Consider the following 20,620-nt stretch of genomic DNA (forward strand, 5'->3'; position numbering starts at 1 on the left):
TTTAATTCAGTGAACACTGAATCATACTCTCTTAATCATTCAAACTGTACCTGTTACTTGGGTTGCAATGAGTAACACTGCTTGTTCTATAGCCCTTGTAATTTTGACAGCAATTAAATCCTTATCACCAGTTTAAAAACTGACAGTTTACTTCAAACCCTTGATCTGTATCATTTTAAAAGATCAGTTTATATGGCTCCTTGGATTCAAATTTCTGTATTACTACATATTTACATAAGAATTTACTGGAATTTTCACTTTCTGCCTACATTCTTGAAAACAATAACCAATGTCTGTGAATGTTTGTCAGTAATCTGCTGTAGCATTGGCCCCTCGCTAATTATCATTGACATGGAATTGTTCATTTCAAAGACATTTTCTTGGGTTTCTGTTGTACAGAATTAATTTCACACAATGAAAAGTACTGGTTGCACTTAAAAATGCAGAATGCACACATCAGATATATGTTACAAGGCACAGCTTTCTCTTAGTAAACTGTCATCGCCCCACTGACACAAAGATTCTATCCCAGCCTGAATAAATTACGCATTAACACCACCTAGGAGAACAGAATTTGTAAAAAATGGAAGACCAAAGAGTAAATAATTATATTAACCCTAGTTAATGGGTAACACTCAAAAATGATATTAACTTTTAAAGTAAAATAACACCTGTGATAAGCATTCATTTTTAAATGCTTTTTTTTTTTTTCTCTGTGAAAGCACAGAAAGGCATGATGGGAAGGGATGAAACATATCTGACAGAAACCTTTTTGTACATTTAAGAGTTTTCTTTCTAATTCTGCAAACAATCCTCCAGCAAAAGCAGACAACATCGAATATTGTCAGTCTGTGAGTTCCACTCTCTCTTGCTTCTGGTTTTGCTTTTTCTTGCTTTTCAATGTCACTTAAGGACAGAAATTGTAGTTTGGGTATCAGCATTCTTGTTTTTAAGGTAACACTTAAGCGGAATGAGGAAATAGACCTCTCACATAATCCTCTTATCCCATATAAAAATAAAAAATTATAAGCTCTTAAACGCTGAAGATTGAAAGTAATTTGACATACATGAGTAAGGAGTTTGCAGGCCCGCTGTTTCTTTTGCTTCTACAGTTCCTTTTTTGGACTCACTTCTGGATGGTTAAATGAATTATTGTTTGAGACCTTTGAAGGGTCACCATGCTCTCAAAGAATCTCTCTGGTAATAGTATTCTAGATATGCTGCACAGCTGCATTTCACATCACTTGTGTAAAAACTCCCGTCTGAACTGCTTCTAGTTGTGGTTTTACTATCAAGAACAACACATTTGCTTTACGGCCATGAAGCATCTCAGCACGTTCTCTTCTAGGACATCTGTGACCACTGTAGGGTTAGGTAATGTTTAATTTGGCTTCTCTTCCCAGACAATTTGATTTGTTAAATATTTGTAAGAAAGTAAAATAGTACTCTACCGTAATGTCTTTTTGGTACAGATCTTCTGCCTATGCAAAAAAAAAGTGAAAAAAGAAAAAAGAGTATAATAATAAAATAATGATTGATATCAGCATTTTTCCTGATTCCATTTTACTGATGATTCATAAGTCAGTGTAAGAGGCTTCCAAATTTTCTGTTACCTTTATTGACATACTCAACAGCTTTGTGGGACTGAGCCCTAAGAAAGTCAGTTTCTCTGCAAATCTATAACTCATATATTGACCATCATTGTGTTAAGTATCTTTTAACTATATTCTGTGACCTTTACTCAGAAAATACCTAATGGCAAAATCATCTCAATCAGTATGACTTCTGTGTTTTGAAATGAGGCTAAAGACAGGAAAATCATGATGTAAAAGTAACACTGTCCTTCTGTATTGCTTGAAATATTTATTCATAGTGTCTATAATATCAATCCCAATCACTGGAATAGAAATGTGAATCTTTCTGTTAACTGCAAGAGTCTTGATATTTGGCACCATCCCATGGTTTTGCTGCTTTTACTCACAGCAGTTCTGCAAAACTAGCCCCTTCTAGTTCATATAACACTTAACAGCTGTTAGAAGGCATGGTTTTACTGCAACCTTGAGAAAGTCCTGAAAATAATGAAGTGAACAAGATTTAACTGAGAAAAATAATTTTATGAATGATTGGTATTGATGCCGCTGATTCTCTAGGCAGATATGACTGATAAATTGTCTTGACCCTAGACTTCTCATGACATATTCTCATCAGATCATTTTACTTGTCCATCTTCTCCTATCCTTATCTGCTTTTCTGTTCTACTCCCCTTCCCTCATTTTGTCTTGCTTATATCCTTTTGGTTAGAACACATTTCCCTTTCTTTTTTCTTTTTCCTTTTACTTACTACCTGTCTCTACTGATGTCTCATGTATATTATAAACCACTAAGAATGGAGCCTACATAGATGAAGGATATCTGTAGAAAAGAGAAAATGAGTTTGATCTAGTAGCTTACAGATAAAACACTTCTATCACAGCAGAAAGGGAAGGAAGAATGTAGGTATCCTTAAGACCTGGTCATCTTCACCTGCAGAAGAATCATGTTTTTACGGGAAGCAGGTTTAGGCTCATTCACTCATACTGTTTCACCACCGTGGTAACTTTTAGGTGACTTCTTTTGAGTGAGGAGGAAATAGTGTCAAGAAGACTGAAGAACTTCTCCATGAATGGAATCGGTCATGGGAAAACCTTTTCTTAAACTATGTATTTTGTCTCTCTCACCACAACTTTCAAATGCAAAGGACAATGACTTGAATTGTAGAGAGGTCACACTTCACAGTATCTTAAAACTACAATTCCATTATCATTAAAGGGCCCTAACACACTTAACTTTAACAATATACAAAAATACTTCATGCATACAAATAACACACAGGGAAGTATTTTCCTAAATACTTCTGGTTTGTTCTCTCAACTTTATCATCAGATTTTATTTTACTAAAGTTAACTATTTAATAGGCCAACAGTTTAAATTTCTCATCTTACTATTTTATTCTCATGTTACTAAATCATGCAAGGAATTTACTCCTAATTTATGCCTGTGGAAATCAAAGTTTTCCAGATGTTTATGAAAACAACTTTAATACTAGTTTCATTTGTGCTATTTACTCCGAGTAATTAATATAAATAGTGTGTTTTCAAGAAGTGACTCCAGTTTGTGTTTTTTCTGACTGGAAATAAGCACTAAATTATGCAAGCCTCACAAGGGTGTCTTTGAGGGCTTTTTGGTTTGTTGGTGAAAAGACTTGATTTAGCTTGCACATTTTGGTTTGGGGGAGGTGGATGTTTTGTTTTTAAAATTAACATAAGGAAGATTTGTTTATCTGGTTTTGTTTCTTTTGCATGAAGAATAACAAGCCTGGTCAGAGCAACAGAGCTCAAACATCAGGAACTCAACACAGAACTCCCACCTGCTTCAGAACTCTGAAAATAAGAGTGGCTCAAGGCCTCTCGTGTACGTGTAGAATTTCACTGGCTCATAAACATTCATGATAAAATAAATATTGTGAGGCAGAAAAAACAGTTGTCACTGTAGAAGAAGATAGTATTCTGAAATAGGTGTTTATCACCCAGCATTTGTTCTTTCATATCTGCTTTATCTCTGGAGTGTGGGACCTCCTGCAGCCTCTGCACACTACCATAAGCAACTCAGCTCTTTCATTTTTTAGTTTTCTGATAACTTTTGAATAGATACCTTTTCCACTCACAGCAGTTCCGTGGTGCACATTCCATATAACTTATTCCACAGCTACTTCAGCTTCAGAGAGATCCTCTGCTGTGTCTCCCATCTGCCTTCCCTTCTACTCCCTAAGAAGTCTCTCCAGGTTCTTCCATTACTAATATCAAAGAAAATAATTAATTTTGCTCCTCTCCCATGTGCTTGTCCTCTTTGCATCTGTTTGACCTCAACTTCTCTATTCTGTACATCACTAAATCATAGAATGTTTGATGCTGGATGGTATCTAGTCCAACCTTCTCAAAGCAGGACCAGCTTGAACAGGTTGCTCATGGCCATGTCATGAAGTAGCAACTTTGAGTTGCTTCAGAAATAATTAAAGCTACTTTGGGGGCTAAATTCTGCTTTCATTAAAGTCAGTTGTCGACTTGGTATAATTTTCACTGGGAGCATTATTTCCTCAAACCGGGACACTAGGCAGAATTGAATACAACTTAATTTTCTGTTTATTCACTTTCTAGCTGTTCATGTCTCAACCCTGAGATCATTCCTCAAGGCTCTGTAAACACCTGTTTACAAACACAGGCATTTTTAACACCTCACAGATAGACACCCCAGTTTCCTGCATAATAATGATACATAAAAAAGTCTCTGTTTTCTAATCAGTCTTCATAAATTAGCATTGTTGTGCCAGAAATGGTGGAAAAATAGCAAGCTTAGTTAAAGTTTTAGGTTTTCTTTACAATGAATTTTTGTATTGCTTCATTTAAACAGCATTAAACCATACTGGTATATAATTAGTTCTGCCTTTAGTTTTTGGCAGTTTTTCCTGTTTAAGTTATAAGCTCTACAGAGCAATGTACAAGCATTTGTTTGTGTTATGTCCCTACATGGAGCCCTACCACAACAGAATCACAACTTCTCTGGGTCCTCCATAAATGATGAGGGCATAGATGAGAAAGAATTGAGCTCTATTCCATCTTTGCCTCAGACAGCAAAAAGTTTTTCATTTGCAAATGTAACAGTGTGTAACTTACAGATTCACCATTTTTCTCATAAGCTATTATGCTAAATCTAATAAACCCATTCATTGTTAAAGTTATGCCTTGGACAGGAATGGAAAAGTCTTCAAACAGAAATGGTCACCCTTTAACCTCACAGAAAGCCATCTATGCATTTTTTGTGGATGATTTTTCCAGTTGCTATGGTCAGTTGTTTAGCTAGGGAATGATTGTCATCTGATATGTAACAAAGCACAATCCTCAATTGCTTGGGGCGTGACCACACACAGCCACAGCTCCTTTCTGGGGGAATAGTTAAGACTCCTTGCTGTTAATGACAGGTCTGGTTACCTGTCCACACTAAACCCCATTACAGCCATAGATCTAGATCTCAAAAACAATTTGGCCAGAGAGCTTCAGCTGTCTTCCAGTCACTTGGGATCTGTATGATCTGCTTTCATGTGTCTTGTGACATTTTTAGTGTATCTATGTAAGCCATTAGGATTTCCTCAGTACCTTAGGAAACAGACTGATGCATTTAAACAGCCATTGCCCAAGAGATTTTGCTTCAGTGTTTCATTGATGTTTACAGTACAGGTGGTCTTTGAACTTTGAAACAAATATTGACTCTAGTTTGTGAAGTCAGGTTTCAGGAACCTATCTGCAAGAACAGTTGTGGAATTTGTAAATTTTGGCTTCCTGACAAGGAACATCAGGTTAAATTCAGACACTTTTACCTTTTTCTAGATATATAATGCCAGAAGAGACTTTTCTTTTATGTGGTGTAGGACTGTAATTACTTTTCTGAAACATTTAGTGATCAAAAACCTTCATAAATCTATCCTATATGCATAGTGTATGTGAAACAATAACCAATATTTGCAGATGTACCTCTTTTATGGTCACTATGAAAATATTTACATACTTGAACTGCTTGATACAGGCAAACACATCTACTTACACACTCAGTACTAATCTAGTAAATGATGCACAGCAGAATTTTACATTAATTTTGCATGACTGAAAATGACTGCACAACACTGTGAGCTCCAGAATTAGGCTTATATATGTCTATCTGGAGATAAAACACACATCCAGCAACTTTTTTAGTCATTATTCCTGTCCATGGGTTATTCACAGCCTTTTCAGAAATGCTCCCACTATCATTGCTACAGAGCTCAAACACACTACTGGTGCTCTGAGGTCTGTGGGAAACTGCTAACTAAATAAGCTGATTGATAACATCTTTCAGCAATCCCCCAACCTGACCTTGTTACCACTGTTGGTTCAGCCAGGGAAGGTTGCCATTCAAGTAACAATTTCACATACTTCACCTGGGCAAATATATTAGCAAACAGCAAGCATCATAACCTTTCATCTATGTCTGAAAGATTTCACTGCAGCTAGTCATTTAGGCAGTTTCAGATAAAAAAGTCTGAAACACAGCCAAAAATATTCTTAAATATCTGTCTAAACAAGGGACATTAGATAACAGATTAAGGGTATGTAGCATCAACCAGCACAAGTATATAAACGGTTCTAGAGAAAAATGGATACAGTAACCAGAACACACAACATTTCTACAGATTCCCATTCATAGATGGAATACAGAATGGAAAATGTCAATCTCACCAGAAGATCTTCAGGCTTATAGACACAGTTGCAATCTCACAGTTTCATTATACTTGTCCCCCCTCCCCCCCTAAGTCCTCTTTCCTGAAACAAACTAAAAGTCTTAGGATTTTTTCCAGATTTGTAAATAAATTTAGTTTCTTAAGCCAAGGCAAATAAGACCCCAACAACTATTATTGTGTGCTACTGACATTTTAAATAGCATTCCAGAAATGCTGCCTTACAATTTTTTTTATTTAGTTTTGAAACTTTGTGTCCAGAGGAAACTCTGGGGAATGTCTCTAAAAACTCACAAGATGTGCAGTGCAGGTTATTACTATGTCCCTCCTCCCCAAGACCTTTGGTTTGACTTTACTTTTCAAAAATTATTAAAATAATTATGCTAAAAATTGATTGATAACCAACTAGAAAGAAACAAAAGGGTAAGAGGTCTCATCAAACATTATTTTCATATGCATAAATATATATATATATTTTTTTTTTCCACATAATTTTTCTACAGTGTAAGGAATTTCTCCATCTCTAAACAAGTATTTTAACATCACAGCATGCTTGAAAGCACCTAATTGTGATGATACCTTGAAATGAGATAGATGAAGGTGCTTAGAATAATTGGGCTCTAAACTTTCAAGATAGTATCATGGAGCTTGTTAAAATTATTGTTATAAACTTTCATATACTGGGATAAGTGCACAACTAAGTCATGTTATCTATGCCATTGTTTTTCCAACAGAATGCTTATCATGAGAGTGAAATGCAACTAATACCCCTTTAAAAAGCAATTTTTTGGAAGACACATGCAGGATTATCAAAGTTTAAAGATAGAAAAAAGATAATCTTTTAATGATCCTTCCAAAATTATTAGTAATAAAGATGTATGCACCTAGTGGTTTCTTACTCCCCATGTTCTTTGTGACTGACAGCCTACTTGCTCACTATTGGAAAACAGAGCACCACTAAAGAATGCTGAACCAACCCAGGCACTTCCGCTAGAAGTAGATGTATAACAACTTTGTCTTTTCTGTGAGGGCAAATTTTTACCCTTCTGCCAAATGGCACTAGGTCTAGCTAAGAACTAAAGTGGGACCTGTGAGGTACAATGATCTTGTTTTGGCCTTTAGCAACAAGAACACTTTTAGCAGAGAAATGTCAGGACCAAGAATGTCACACCTTACCTGTTTTACTGAAACATGCAAAAAGGACTGAAACTAACAAAACCCTCCTAAAATATGATCTGGTGTCAGCATTTCTAAGGTGAATCAAGACCATAAAAATCAAGATTTGGTTCTTAAGGATTAAGATCAATAATTTCTTCATTTCTGCAATGCAAAGCATGGATGAACAGCACTAGATCTCAAGGAAGCAGACCCAGTTTTAGTCCTGTAAAGGGAAACTGAGGCCTACAGCTCAACTAGGCAGGGAAGAAGGACATAACTGCCAACTATTCTCTTCACCATCCTAAATACCACCCTACATGGGTACATAGGCTACCCACAGGTAGCCACAGCTAAACAAGTGCAAGAGCTGCTCTTAGGGTATATCTCATTCTTCTTCCACTACAATACTTTCTCATAATTTGGTTCTTTTACCCTCTTTTGTTTTTTTCCTACTAATGGATTTCAGGAATCCCTTAATTTCCTAAATTCATACCAATCATTGATTCCATTTCCTAGGCAGAGGATTGTTTCCTGTTTCTGAGGTTGACAGCTCCCAAGGTTCCTGCTACTGCTCCTTTCTTATCTTCACAATCTACGTTCCCTGTAACTAAACACTAGTGTTACCTTTGGTCTCTCAACAGTTAGTTATGAAGTCAAGCAGAAAACAGATAACAGAGCAGACCTGCCACAACCAAAACCTATCAACTTCTCCTATCAATTCTAAAAAGTATTTGACCCATATGCATTAGAAGGTATAGACAGTGAAGTTTAAGATCACAGTTTCTGCTTTTGAAAACTAGTATTGAAATTGGCACCTATCATAAATCAACTCCTCTAAGACAGCCTCATTTCTGTGTCTTCAGAAATCTTGGCCAATGAGAAAAGTAATGGTAAGTCTACACTGTAGTTTATTAACCACTTCCCAGCTGCTACCAGTGGCTTAGCATCCCAACAGCAACAGTCAGAGAACAAGGCATTTGGAGATTTTGGGTGATCAGTTCTATTTTGTTAGCTCTCCACCTCTACAATACCATAAAATAGGTCACCAGGATTCTGTAAGTCTTTAGAAGCAAGGTCAGCAAAGTGATTTTAATGCATAATTATTTTTAAGACACACACAGATATTCCCACGCAGCTGCCATGAATATTTTTACCAGGACTCAAATGGGAGTCCTGCCAGTAAGTTCAGTAAGCACAGACCTGATCTCATTAGAAACTAAAATATTCTCTGTACAGACAGAAGACTAGAATACAAAATTCACTTCCAGACTTTGAATTCACAAATATTTGAACATATTCAAAGCTGTGGGTTTAATTTTTGCAGTGTTTATAACACTGAAATACTGTAAGCAGTAATTTTTTTTTAATTTGATACTCAGAATATACTTATTCTAATAAAGCGAAATACAGTCAATGGACCTTTTTTTTAAAGGTTAGATGGTCCTTTGATTTAAAGTATGAAAAAGAATACTGATGTATTGCTCCCAGCTGCATGAGCTTACCACACATACAAGTGGCAATTTTCTTGTAGTCACAAAATATGAGAAAGTTGGATCTGCTGGAGAGGCATTTGAAGAAACTGTTGGGGGGAAAAAAAAAGAAAAAGGAAACCTGCCTTTACAGTACTCTGTGTCAAGAGTCGGGCCAAGTATATAGAAATGTATAGGTCTGGCTCTATTCTTCTGATTTTTTGTGCCAAGCAAAGCTTGAACAAATTCTAAGATAGATTCATACATACATCATGTAACTATGTTGAGTTTCTAAGCGATAGGGTTTTTTAAAAAAGTTTTAAAAGTCACATAAGAAGAGTAAGGGGCATATGTGTTTTGAGTTAACAATGGTCTATGTCTGAGCAGTGTTGAAAAAATTTATCTTAAAGATATTAAGAGATCAGGGGCTATAAAAACATGATCTATTAAGAAAATAGTGTTTCAGAGGGATGATTGATCACAGTTTTTGCAAGAAGCCTGACTAAATAGTTTGAAAATACAAGCAAATGTGGCAACAACTCAAGTCCAAGTAAGAAACAAAATCGTGGTGCATTTTTTAGTATGCGTTCCACTTAGATATATATTCCCACTAAAAAAAAAATGTTGAAGAACAGCTGTCTCAGAACTTCACAGCAGTCCTAGCCCTAGAAGTTTTCAGCTGTCAGTGCCTAAGGGTAACTTTTCAGTGCAGCTAGGTTTACAATGAAACAAACAACAGATTCTGTTTCCAGGGTTACAATTATCAGCTAAATAAATAACATTTTTTTTAAACTTATCTACTAAACACATCAGTGGCAAAACCGCAATTGCTTAAGATAATAATGAACCAAATACAGGCGTGTTTGCATGCAGCCAGTCATTTCTGGAAGAAAGTGCATTCAGGAGGTGGAGCAGAAATGAAGTGGAATGATTGGAGAAACAAAACACACTCCCAGGAATGTGGCTTGAAACTGAGCAAAGGGGAGCTGCAGTATCCCTTTGCTGCAATGAGAATGACTTATTATGAGTGTTTCCTCTCTCCCACTCTCCCCATAACAATTTATCTCTTTTAACTTCTGCAGTTATCTTTCCTTGTATGTAGTCTGAGTCAGTCAATTCTCTCATGTTTTAATATTAAGTATATTAAAAGTTTAACAAATAAGAGATGGCTTTTTGGAGGTAGAAGTCATGCTCATGTTAGTAGAGAACTCAATCCTCTTACGATTTCAACCACACATTTTTCTGCAACTTCAATGAGAACAAAATTGAGATCCTTGGAAGACTACATCCTCAGTGCACCAAAAAAAGCTTTGCTTCATTTTTTTTTCCAGAAACAAAACAGCATACAGCTTTATTGGAGCTGAAAATATGATTCGGTTCATTAAGAAAAACAGACTAACCGAGGTAATTATCAAGTTCAGACATACTTCTTCCCCCTCCTCCCACAGAAAAAGCTAACTTCTTTACCTGGAATCTGCTAGACTGTATCTAAATTACAGAAGAACTACTGAGGAAAATAATTTATTTCATCCAGAAAACAATTTGCTGAACTCAAACACCAAGGGGATTCTTGCATCAAACAAAGATAATGTATTTTTCACACTTTCCCAAGATTATGGGGAAAAAAAAAAATATATCTCTTTAATAATAGCAACTTGTATTGAGATACATAGATGACTACATACACAAAGTGGCAAAAGCTCCTTGGGGATTTTGTTAAAAGATTCCTAAACCTTCTAAATGCTCCTTAGTGAGGTAAGATTATTTAGATAACTTTGGTAGGATACTCCTAAATATCAACGTTTTGGTTTTGTTTTTTTTTTTAAAATCAAATCCAAGCTTCATATCACCACTTAAGTACATTGAAATTTTAAATTATGCCAGATGCAAAATAATAGGGAAGAGTTTTGATTTTTAGTGAAATATATATTTCTGTGTCAGTAGAGACATCAATACATGTAGCCTTTGTGATGGATAATAACTCAAAATAAGATTAATCAACAAGAAGAAAAAGGCAACCTTCTCTACTTATTACATTACTTGACCATTTGCCTTTGGATTTATTTTCAGGTGATAATACAAACATGCTTGGTATTAGTACACAAAATGGCTTCATATAATAACTTTTTTTTTTTTTTTTTTTACTTCCCCCTCAATTAGCTCATGTTCACATAGTCAAAAGACTAACCTAAGGAATTGGTCATCTCATTTTTTTTTCAAAATGGCCATTGATTTTGGTTGCCCTACAATAAAATGGAAGCACTCAGCATCTCCACACAGCTGCTAGTAGCATCTTCTAGAATAACTTATTTCAAATAATAAAAAATACTAGTCTAAGTGACAACAATTCTGATCTCTAAGTTAAACACTGATTTTGGTTTATAATGATTCTACAAGATGCAGGTCAATACACAAAACCCACAGCATTCAAGTTTGATATACATCTGAAAGCTCTCAAATTCTGTGAATCAGTCTTCTGCTTCTTAAAAAGTTTGCTACACTGTGATAGCTTGATTAAATGTCATGTTCCTCTACCTTGCCTTTCTCCCACTACTGTTAGCCTAATGATACCTATACAAAATGCTTATAATAGTATAGCTTTTTCCATCATATGAATTGAAACAAATACACAAGTATAAAGCACAAAGACTGCATGAGGGTTTATAACGGTCATGTCAGAAAACAAACAAAAACAACAAACAAATGTACTGTTAAAATACTTTAACAAGTAATTCAGTCCTTATGAGCCAACAACAGGTTTAGACCCTCTTTTCTAGCTGTAGTCATTAGACAACACTGTTCTTTATCTAACCTAAGTACAGGAAAAACATCACAAAAGTAAAGCAATTAATAGCTGACTTCAAATATGAGTCAACTGTATTAGCAAAGTTCAGAGCAATTCAATTTAATCTAGATTAATTCATCTGACTCATTACCAAACTACTGTATAAAGCTCTTGCTTACAAAAAGATAAATTAGTTCCTTTAGACTTTGAAGGAAAATCACCCATCATTAGAAAGGGGACAGCAGACTTAATAAAGCCTGTTCTGTTAAAATGTACCATTAAAACATGCTTGCTGCAGCATATATGTCTCCTTGTAGGAGAAAAGCTCACATTGCAGAGCCAAGTTCCCACCTCTGTGAGCAGACTGAGGGTTAATCCGATTCATTTTGTCCTATTCTGGGCTTCATATCTGTTTTCATCCTTATGCTCCAGTATTGCTGGTATGAGAACAGCTGTGAATGGACACATTACTATCAGCACGTTCTTTGGAGGATCTGTACATGGGGTCTGATAGCGGCCTAAATAAGTCTGCTCCTATTCTGAAGAAAGGAAAAATCACAGATTCGTAAATCTTCTGTCAGTATTTAGCATTTTATTTTCAGCAGTATTTTCCATCATCTGCCTCTGAACTCCATCGTCTTAATTCCACAAAAATATATTCAAAGGGAATTGCGTATTTTTCAATATACAACTTAAGATTTTATGCAGAAGTTAAACTGTATTAACACTTCTGAAATCACATCACATGCAGTAACAATAAAATAGAATCTTCTCCTCTGTTCTCTTTCTGTTCCAGGCTTTAGCTTTAGCTGGCTACACTCCAAAGAAGGTTAAAGTTCAGAAGGAAACTGCACAGATTATTTTAATCTCCCTCCAGGCTTAGACACCCAAGGAGAAGGCATCTTTGTTGTGAACTACATTTCCAAGTTACCTACAGGCTGCTTTGCACCTTAAGAAGGTACTGAGCCAAGAACTGTTTACCCTCTGGTCCCATAACCAACATAAGCATTCTTATAAAGCTAAAGAAGGCACCAATTCTAGGCACATCAAATCCTGAAAAAAATGGGAATTCCTATAAATAACATTTAAACAATTTATGCGTTCTGTACCTAATATAACAGCAAAGAAATAGGTAAAGTGGAATCTACCACTTGATTTTGACCATTGCTAAGCAATTTTCTGATAAAAGTTTCCATCCAAAAATTCAATTCCTATCTAGAAAGATAATAGGGAATACAAACTGCTGGATCAGAAAGAAGTTACAGTTAAAAATAAGCTGAGACAAAATGACCAAAGTTGTAATTTTCATGGGTTGTAACTGACAGAGCAACCAGTATGTTTATTTAGGATGTACTCTAGTGGATATAACACATATAACAAAATCAAAGATAGAAATGTTATGAAAAGATGGAAAATGAAAGCCATGTGTTGGAAGTAGCAATTAGAATTATTTACTAGCATGTTTTAAAATACTATCTTATAACTTGAATTTATTTCCTAACTAAATATGAAGGCTGTAAGAAGGCTGAAGTTTTTACAGTGAACATAAATGAACACCAGTTACTTACCAATTTTTGAAAATTTTAATCTAAATAACAAGATTCAGTTATACATACTGGTTCAGAAGAGAAACTCCATCTATCTACCTAGTTACTCCATTCCTTTGAGACAGGCACAAGAGGCTGTTGCGCACACAGTGTTAATAGGCATAACTGGAAATCAGTAACTTAAAATGCATCCTTAAAATTATATTAACTGTTACTAATAAATACAATCATAAAGCGTGACAAAATCATTTACTGGACTATCAACCATAAGGGCATATTCATGCCACAGAAAAGGTTTTTGACAGTCATAGAAATTGCCAACCTATACCAATGCAGAATAAATGTAGGTAGCAAAGCCTGACCACCTAGTCACAAAAGTAGTTCCACTTTTCATTACCTAAAAAGTTACACGAACATTCCTAAGTTTATACCTGGAAAGTGACATTTTTCTCCTTTGATTTTAAAGATGTTCATACAAGACATGCCAATTAACAGCATCCAAAAAGCAATATGGCAATAAAGAGGGCAAAAGGAGTTTTCTTAATACTTTATTATTTTTAAAGAAAACATAATATATTACTATACTAGAAATCATTAGTGCTTACTTTTAAAAAAATTATAGGATTATGCCTAGTATGAGCTACATGAACAGAACAAGTTATTTAGAGCAGAAAAATATTTATTATGTGATTGACCTTTGCCTGTTGAGTGTATAGATATTTTTAACAGTTTGCCAAAGATAACAAAACCCTTGAAGCTAGCTATAATATAAAGAAATTGAAGTGAAATTATTCCAAAAATATCTTTCATCCCAAAACTGAGAAATGCAGTAAATGCACTATGTACTGAATTTGTAATGAAGAGTAGTTTCATTATACAATATTGGCAATGACTTAAAGGTTAATTGTCCAACAAACCTGTATTATTAGAAGACACTGAGATGCAAAGGCACATTTTAGCCAAGAAGCATAGGATTTCTTGTTGTCTTTTCCATTTACAATGAACAGACACGGAACATTCTTGACAACCTGATATCAGTGATTACAGAAATTTGTTCTTTAAATCCTTAAAGATTGCCTTAGGTTTTATAAAACTTATTTCTATAGATAAATATGGATAAAGCTAAATATTCTTCCAAATTTTTAGAGGTGAAGATCTGAGAACTAGTAATGGTATTTAGTAAAGACAACACAGATGTAATTCATTGATTTGCAAATTCAAAACAAATGCAGAAAAGATCATTTTAAGACATGACTAATTGAAACGGACATGCAGACACTTGCAGCTCACTTCATATCACAAAATAACCAGAAAGTTTATTATAAAGCTTAGAGCAAACACCTAATGTTACAAAAACCACCTCATCATTTCTAAGACAGACAAGATCTTTTAGTACATCTGTCTATGGAGTCACATAGACTTCAATTTATCTCTTCCAGGTAAACTGTAAAATAATCTGATTTGATTTTTACACCTACTTTGATGTGTAGAACTCTCTCCATCTTCTAATCGGTAGAGCATTCTCTCTTTCTACCAGAAACCATTCACATTCTTTGAAAATCCTTTTCCAATAATCTTTTATTCTTTTAATATCGGTTCAAATTACCATATTGTAGCCTCTACTCCAAAATAATCTTGACACATTAATTATATCTATAATTATTAATGTTACACTTCAAGAATCAGTGGGTGGTATGTAAAAAATAAATTTACTGCTTGCATTTCAATTACAGTTTTCTTCCTCTGAGTCAGACATGCTAGCTGCAATGGTTTAAGAACAAAAAGGAAACATCACATGCCAGAATTAACAGACTTTATACAAACACCCAGAAAGCACAGAAACTGAAACAACAGGTATGTGAATCAGTTTTATATATAAAATACATAAATTAAGATATTACACTTCAGGACCAGCAAGTAATGAGTAGAAAATATATTTATTGCTTTCAGATCAGTTAGGAACTTTCTTGTTCTGTTTCTGCCATGAGATCTGTTACACATTAAAAAATAAAAAAAGAAATTCTATCAGTTGCCAGCATTAACTAAACTCTGCAAAACATAAAAAACAGTAAAAAAGAAAAAAAACCCATGAGAAACAAGTTGGTATTCATCAAGATAATTATGTATTCTTCCATTCAGTGAAATAATTAAGTTTATCACCAGACTTTTAATTATAAAATACAGTGGGTCTGGCTGAAATATGATGATTCTGAGAGCAGTATAGTTTCAATAGTACAAGTCTATGTATATTAATTTTATTGATTTGTTCTTAATTTGTAGTTTAATTCAACAAGCCTCTAGAAGCCTCTAGAATAGTTTAAAATATGTAATTATCAGAAAATTATAAAAAAATGGGGCTATATGAGATCTTGAGAACTCATCTAATTTACCTTAGGGAAAAAACACCTGTGAAAACCTGACCCTAAGGATAGTCATAAGTATGTTCATAAATATATTTAGAGAACCCTTATAAAACAGACTGTTATTAAAGTAATCTTAGGCATAAAGCATATTAATATCACAATATAAATTCTGAGCTAGAATTACACTACTCATACAAGAAATGAGAAGAAGGTTAATAAATGAAAAAGGTTTTTAAATGAGGTTCTAAAATTAGAATATCAAAATCTCAAGTCACACCACTTGGAATACTCTAACTGGAAAAGGTCAGACAGATATCAGTATCTTTATGACCAGTGAATATTCATAAAGCTGAGTGATTTTGCAGGATTTGGCATTATCTGTTAAATGTACTGCCATGCCTTACAATCAATGAAGGTGATTCACGTTCTCTTATTTCTCTGGACTGTCAAGTACAAAAATAATAATAATAATAATAAAAAAAAAATTAATTAAAAGCTGGGCACAGAAGATGTCTGAGGATCACAACAGAGGCACAGCTGTAGTACTGCAAGCAGTACATTCATGTCAGCATAGGGCTCAGAGAACCTGATTCTTAGCAGGTCCTGGCCTTAGTGAGCACTGTGTGTCCTTAATATCTGGTGTTATATATTAAATGTTTGCTTAGATATCTCTGCACAAGAATGCATTCTGCTGCACAAAACATATACTTCACATCAATCAGAAAAAAATGTAAATATCTTCAATCACTCAAGGGTGAGTCATCTTTTGTGATTTAGTACATGTTGCATATGACTATCTGTTCACATGGCAAAGGAAGTGAATATTCTTAAATATTATTAAATAATCTCTCCAAGAATATTAATACTTCCCATTCATAACATATCTGAATACAAAAGGGCATCTTATATCTTGAGGATTTAGTCAGCCACCACCACCCAGTCTTTAGAATGGCTTTAACTTGTACCAGAGAACAGGCTATGGGTAGTCTGGAGGTTGTGGCCAAAATATCATCCCTTGAAACCATAGGAGAGAAATGGCACACTCTTGACTGCAATAGTTTTAACCTTTCGTATGTCAGGATAGAAAAGCAAATCTGTAAGAATCAATCACTTATCTCCCCTGTTCTTTCTAAACACTTACCTCACACTGGCCATTCCCATTGAGCTCCTCAACTCTGGTCAATTTAGGAGCTCCAGGACTATCTGTAAGTTCAGCTATCATCTTTTCATTTCCCTATGGTAATGAAAACCAGTTTTCAGTTAAAAGTATTCCATGACATGAGTAATTACCTATGGAGAATATTTTAGATGTGCTAAAATGACATTATGTATTTATACAAAGAGAATACTTTGGATGTGTGATAGACAAATGTGTTAGTGTGTGAATATGGTCTTTCTATGCTTGTTAAGTCTACTTTCTTCAGTTTTTTTAAAACCACAGGAATTTTGGTTTAAATTTCTACATACTCTTTTTTTTTTGTCACTTTCATACTGTCATCTTTATACAGTTATGTTCTGTCAGTATTTTAACAGTGCTCTAAGAACAAACGTATCTCTAAAACATGACATGCTCAAAATAAATTTAAGAGATAGTGACATTTTAAAGTTTTATCAACATAAACATGGCAATTATCAGTGTGTTTTTACTGAAATAGCATTAAAAGACCATACGTTTACACAGACACCTGTATACACACTCTTCTGTTAATATAAATTCCTGTGAACCAGGAGAATCAAGAGGCATCCCATTTACAAACCACAGTTCTTCCAGGTACAGCAAATGGAATTTGCACTGACATACTGTAAAATAGACACTTAAATTAGACATGCTTAAGTTATAATGCTTTCTCATAAATAACATCAAGGAATGTGAACGCATCAAGTAAGCTGAAGTTATGCTTAATTTCTTAACAAATTTATCCTCTGTTCTGAATATAAACTAAAAAAACCTAACAGAACAGACCAAAAATCAAGTACAAAACCCAGACTGGAAGCAAGATGTTAAAAACATTCTCCCCACGTTTTCACTTTTTTTTTTTAATTTATGGGTTAGTTCAACACCCATGGGCCTCTGCCTTGTGTTTCAGTTTTAGTGTCTGCATCTGGAAAAAACACCTGATTAACAGTATTTTCAAACCACTGACTAAGCTTTCTCTTACACCTCTTGATCTTTCTGCTGCAACAGTATTAAGTCTTCTTCATTCTGCAGTTCCAGCTCCTGACGTTCCTGCTCCAACGGACTCTGCAGACAGTTTAAGAAAGGACAAATTAGAAGGAAAAAAATACATATCCATCTTCCCCCTCCATTGCTTACAATGTATTTCATGATGGAAATTTTAAATGAAATAAAAAAGGAAGCATAAAACATAACTGCAATGTTAATAACATAAAGCCTTTTCACTATCACCTGACTCAACATTTTCACAGGTTTTAGACTTGCATGGATAGAAAGGCTTTACTACCAAGAGGAAGAAGAAACACAGCTGAAGTTAGTGTACACACTTAAGACATTGTCTCATTCCGCATACTCTTTATCAGTCTGTATTCATTATCTCCTATACTTTAGATTAAACCCTTTGTATAGTATCTAGCAGAGACAGATGAATCCATATAGAATCAAACCTATAGAAAATGTCATTAATATTAATCTTCATCAGCAACCTTTAATATTTCCAATTGGAAATATCTAATACAAAGTGCTTATTCTTTGCGAGCCTAAATCCTATTGCATCAAAACTTCAGAAACTGCAAAATCTAAGCGTTCACATTCAGCCACACCAGGGCCTAGATAATATGTTTGCTGTAGCATTTTCTGAGCAGTTACTACAAATATGGTCATATTGTAGTAACTAGTTTTCACTTTCCTTTTTGGTACCTATAATCACAACATGCCCGAGTATGTGACTATAGCCAAAACTGTGAGTTAGGTTAAAAATGTGACTAATGTATTATTCAACATCCTTCCCATAGTTTACATGAAATAATTTATTTAATCTCTGTGAATTATCTCTAGACACAAACATATTCTTGTTTTCATTTACTATTTTAGATTATTAAATCACTTAATCATATTGATCATAATTAATCAATTTAAATAATTAAATACTTAAGCACGCAACTTTTGGTCTGCAAATTAGTAAATCCCAAATTTAAAAGTACAAGTGAAATAGAACAAATGCATCTTACACTAGGACTGGACTTAACAAGATCAGCATAGATTTAAAATTACACTTTTGATTTTAACATCATGAAAATCAGCCATGTAAAAAATACAGCTAGATACTATCAATATTACTACAGCAACACTGGAGTTCTTACACATGTGGTCAAACTCATATGACTCCTTTATAAGGAAGAGCTTGAAACACAGATCTTATCTTTATTTCTCATGCTTAAAGTCCATACAGTATAGGATTCAAATTGCCTTCTGCCAAAGAATGCTCAGGTAGCTAAAGAAAGAAAACGGCACCTTACTGGATCAGGCTATACACAGAGCTTAAAAAAGCAACCTTTGTTCACTGATTCCCAACCATTTTCAGATTTCAATAATTGTATATTATTGTTCTCATTACATTTTTTGGCATTACTGATCTTACACTGAAGTAGCTTGAGACAATGATCAGTTATTACTCCCAGGCCTCCTAGCAGGCCTGTCAAAAATTTTTGCAATGATTTCAAGATTTACTTGCACTAGCTCTTGTTCATAATTAAATACAGAAAATAATCTACATTTTAAGTTACTTCTCCTGGAAGTCTTAAATTGGTTGCTTTTTACCTTAGGCTACTTTATTTTATTTACAACAGTTTACCATATGGTACATAATTTTCCTTCCCATGTGCTGACTAATCATTTCAGTTATTATGTTACCTTCTACCAAAATCATTATACAGATATTAGAAGTATACAGAGAGCCACAGGATGCCACAGCTTCACATCCTATGTATAATTATCTGTTAAGTATTACTAACCTGACGCTGTTCTTCAAGTTTCTGCTGGATCATTAGCTCTTCCTTAATTTTTCTTAACATTTCAAGTTCTACCAGGGCCACCTCCTGTTCTTGTTCCAGCTCAATCCTCTCCAACATTCTCTATTTCAGAGGTAACACAGAATCAATTAACAAAATTAGAGACATTAAATAGCATCAATTATATTGTAATTAATTTTTTTTTGCCTAAGATGGATCCACCTTTTTTTCTTCATCTAAGATCATTCTGTAATTGTAAATCCAATGTGACAGATACTCTATTGGATCTGCTGGCCGATGCTCCACAACCTCTGCCAGTCCCTTCTTCAAGCAATTTCCCAGGCATCTCTTCAGATACCGAGACTCCATTCACATCTACTAACAACAAACAAACAGATATTAGCCATCAATGTCAAAATTAAATTCGGGTTTTTAAGAATTATTGCCTCAGGCACCAAACACTTACTATGTCATTACTCCTTTTATTAAGCTGGCAATGAATAAAGTTACTTAATATTGGTTTAGTTCTTTGATAAAAGCTCCAGTGATAGATCAGTTATACCAAGCACTGAAGAAAAAATGCTCAAAACACCACTTACTATTTAGGCACATATAATTCAGAAACTGCTTGGAAATATGCCAGTAATTCTAAATCAGCATAATAGCAAAAAAAAGCTCAAAACAACAACAGGCTATTGAAAACTTCTATACAGATATTGGAAGAACTGCAAAGTAGGTCTGTGAATGATTAAGGGTAGATTAGTTTGAACAAACAAAGCTATGTTTAGGATAACGTATGCAAGGCCAGGGCTTGAAGCAACCACTGTGTACGATTACGAAAGACACGAATCTCTGTGCACACACAAGGTTTTACTGTCCCTGTGCCAGCAAATACATAACACAGCTGAAACCTGCTGTCTGCAATGCTGAAACCCGCTGCGGTTGCTGTCAAGGGAGGGGACCGAGTCCGCCTCGCGCAGCCGCAGCCTGGAGGCGGCAGCGGACCCCCGGCCCGGGACGGCGCCTGG

The 20,620-nt window shown here is 34.7% G+C and overlaps 1 protein-coding gene across 2 annotated transcripts; it reads right to left on the reverse strand.

The window, feature by feature from the left end:
* Positions 1-13,337: 13,337 nt before the first annotated feature.
* DYDC1 (DPY30 domain containing 1) lies at positions 13,338-20,070 on the reverse strand. 2 transcript variants are annotated; one of them, XM_026855215.1, is made up of 5 exons: positions 19,815-20,070; positions 19,596-19,715; positions 17,788-17,868; positions 16,768-16,860; positions 13,338-15,024 (listed from the first exon to the last, which is right to left on the reverse strand). In XM_026855215.1, exons 1-5 carry the CDS (start codon positions 19,959-19,961, stop codon positions 14,932-14,934), a joined length of 534 nt encoding a protein of 177 aa, XP_026711016.1. In that variant the 5' UTR covers positions 19,962-20,070; the 3' UTR covers positions 13,338-14,931. The 2 variants fall into 2 exon arrangements, with proteins under 2 accessions (XP_026711016.1, XP_026711017.1); XM_026855216.1 differs by lacking the exon at positions 13,338-15,024 and adding an exon at positions 15,243-15,262 and having other exon boundaries at positions 19,815-20,068.
* Between the last annotated feature and the right edge of the window lie 550 nt (positions 20,071-20,620).

The sequence above is a fragment of the Athene cunicularia genome, assembly GCF_003259725.1.
Source record: "Athene cunicularia isolate RWA chromosome 9 unlocalized genomic scaffold, athCun1 chr9_part1, whole genome shotgun sequence".
NCBI lineage: Eukaryota > Metazoa > Chordata > Aves > Strigiformes > Strigidae > Athene > Athene cunicularia.

Excerpts from the sequence above, each read along its gene's own strand:
- DYDC1 (XM_026855215.1), bottom strand. The coding sequence starts at position 19,961 with ATGGAGTCTCGGTATCTGAAGAGATGCCTGGGAAATTGCTTGAAGAAG. Across the intron at positions 19,716-19,814 it reads TCTTAGATGAAGAAAAAAAG|AGAATGTTGGAGAGGATTGA; the intron begins GTGGATCCATCT and ends CCTCTGAAATAG. Across the intron at positions 17,869-19,595 it reads AACTTGAAGAACAGCGTCAG|AGTCCGTTGGAGCAGGAACG; the intron begins GTTAGTAATACT and ends AACTGTCTGCAG.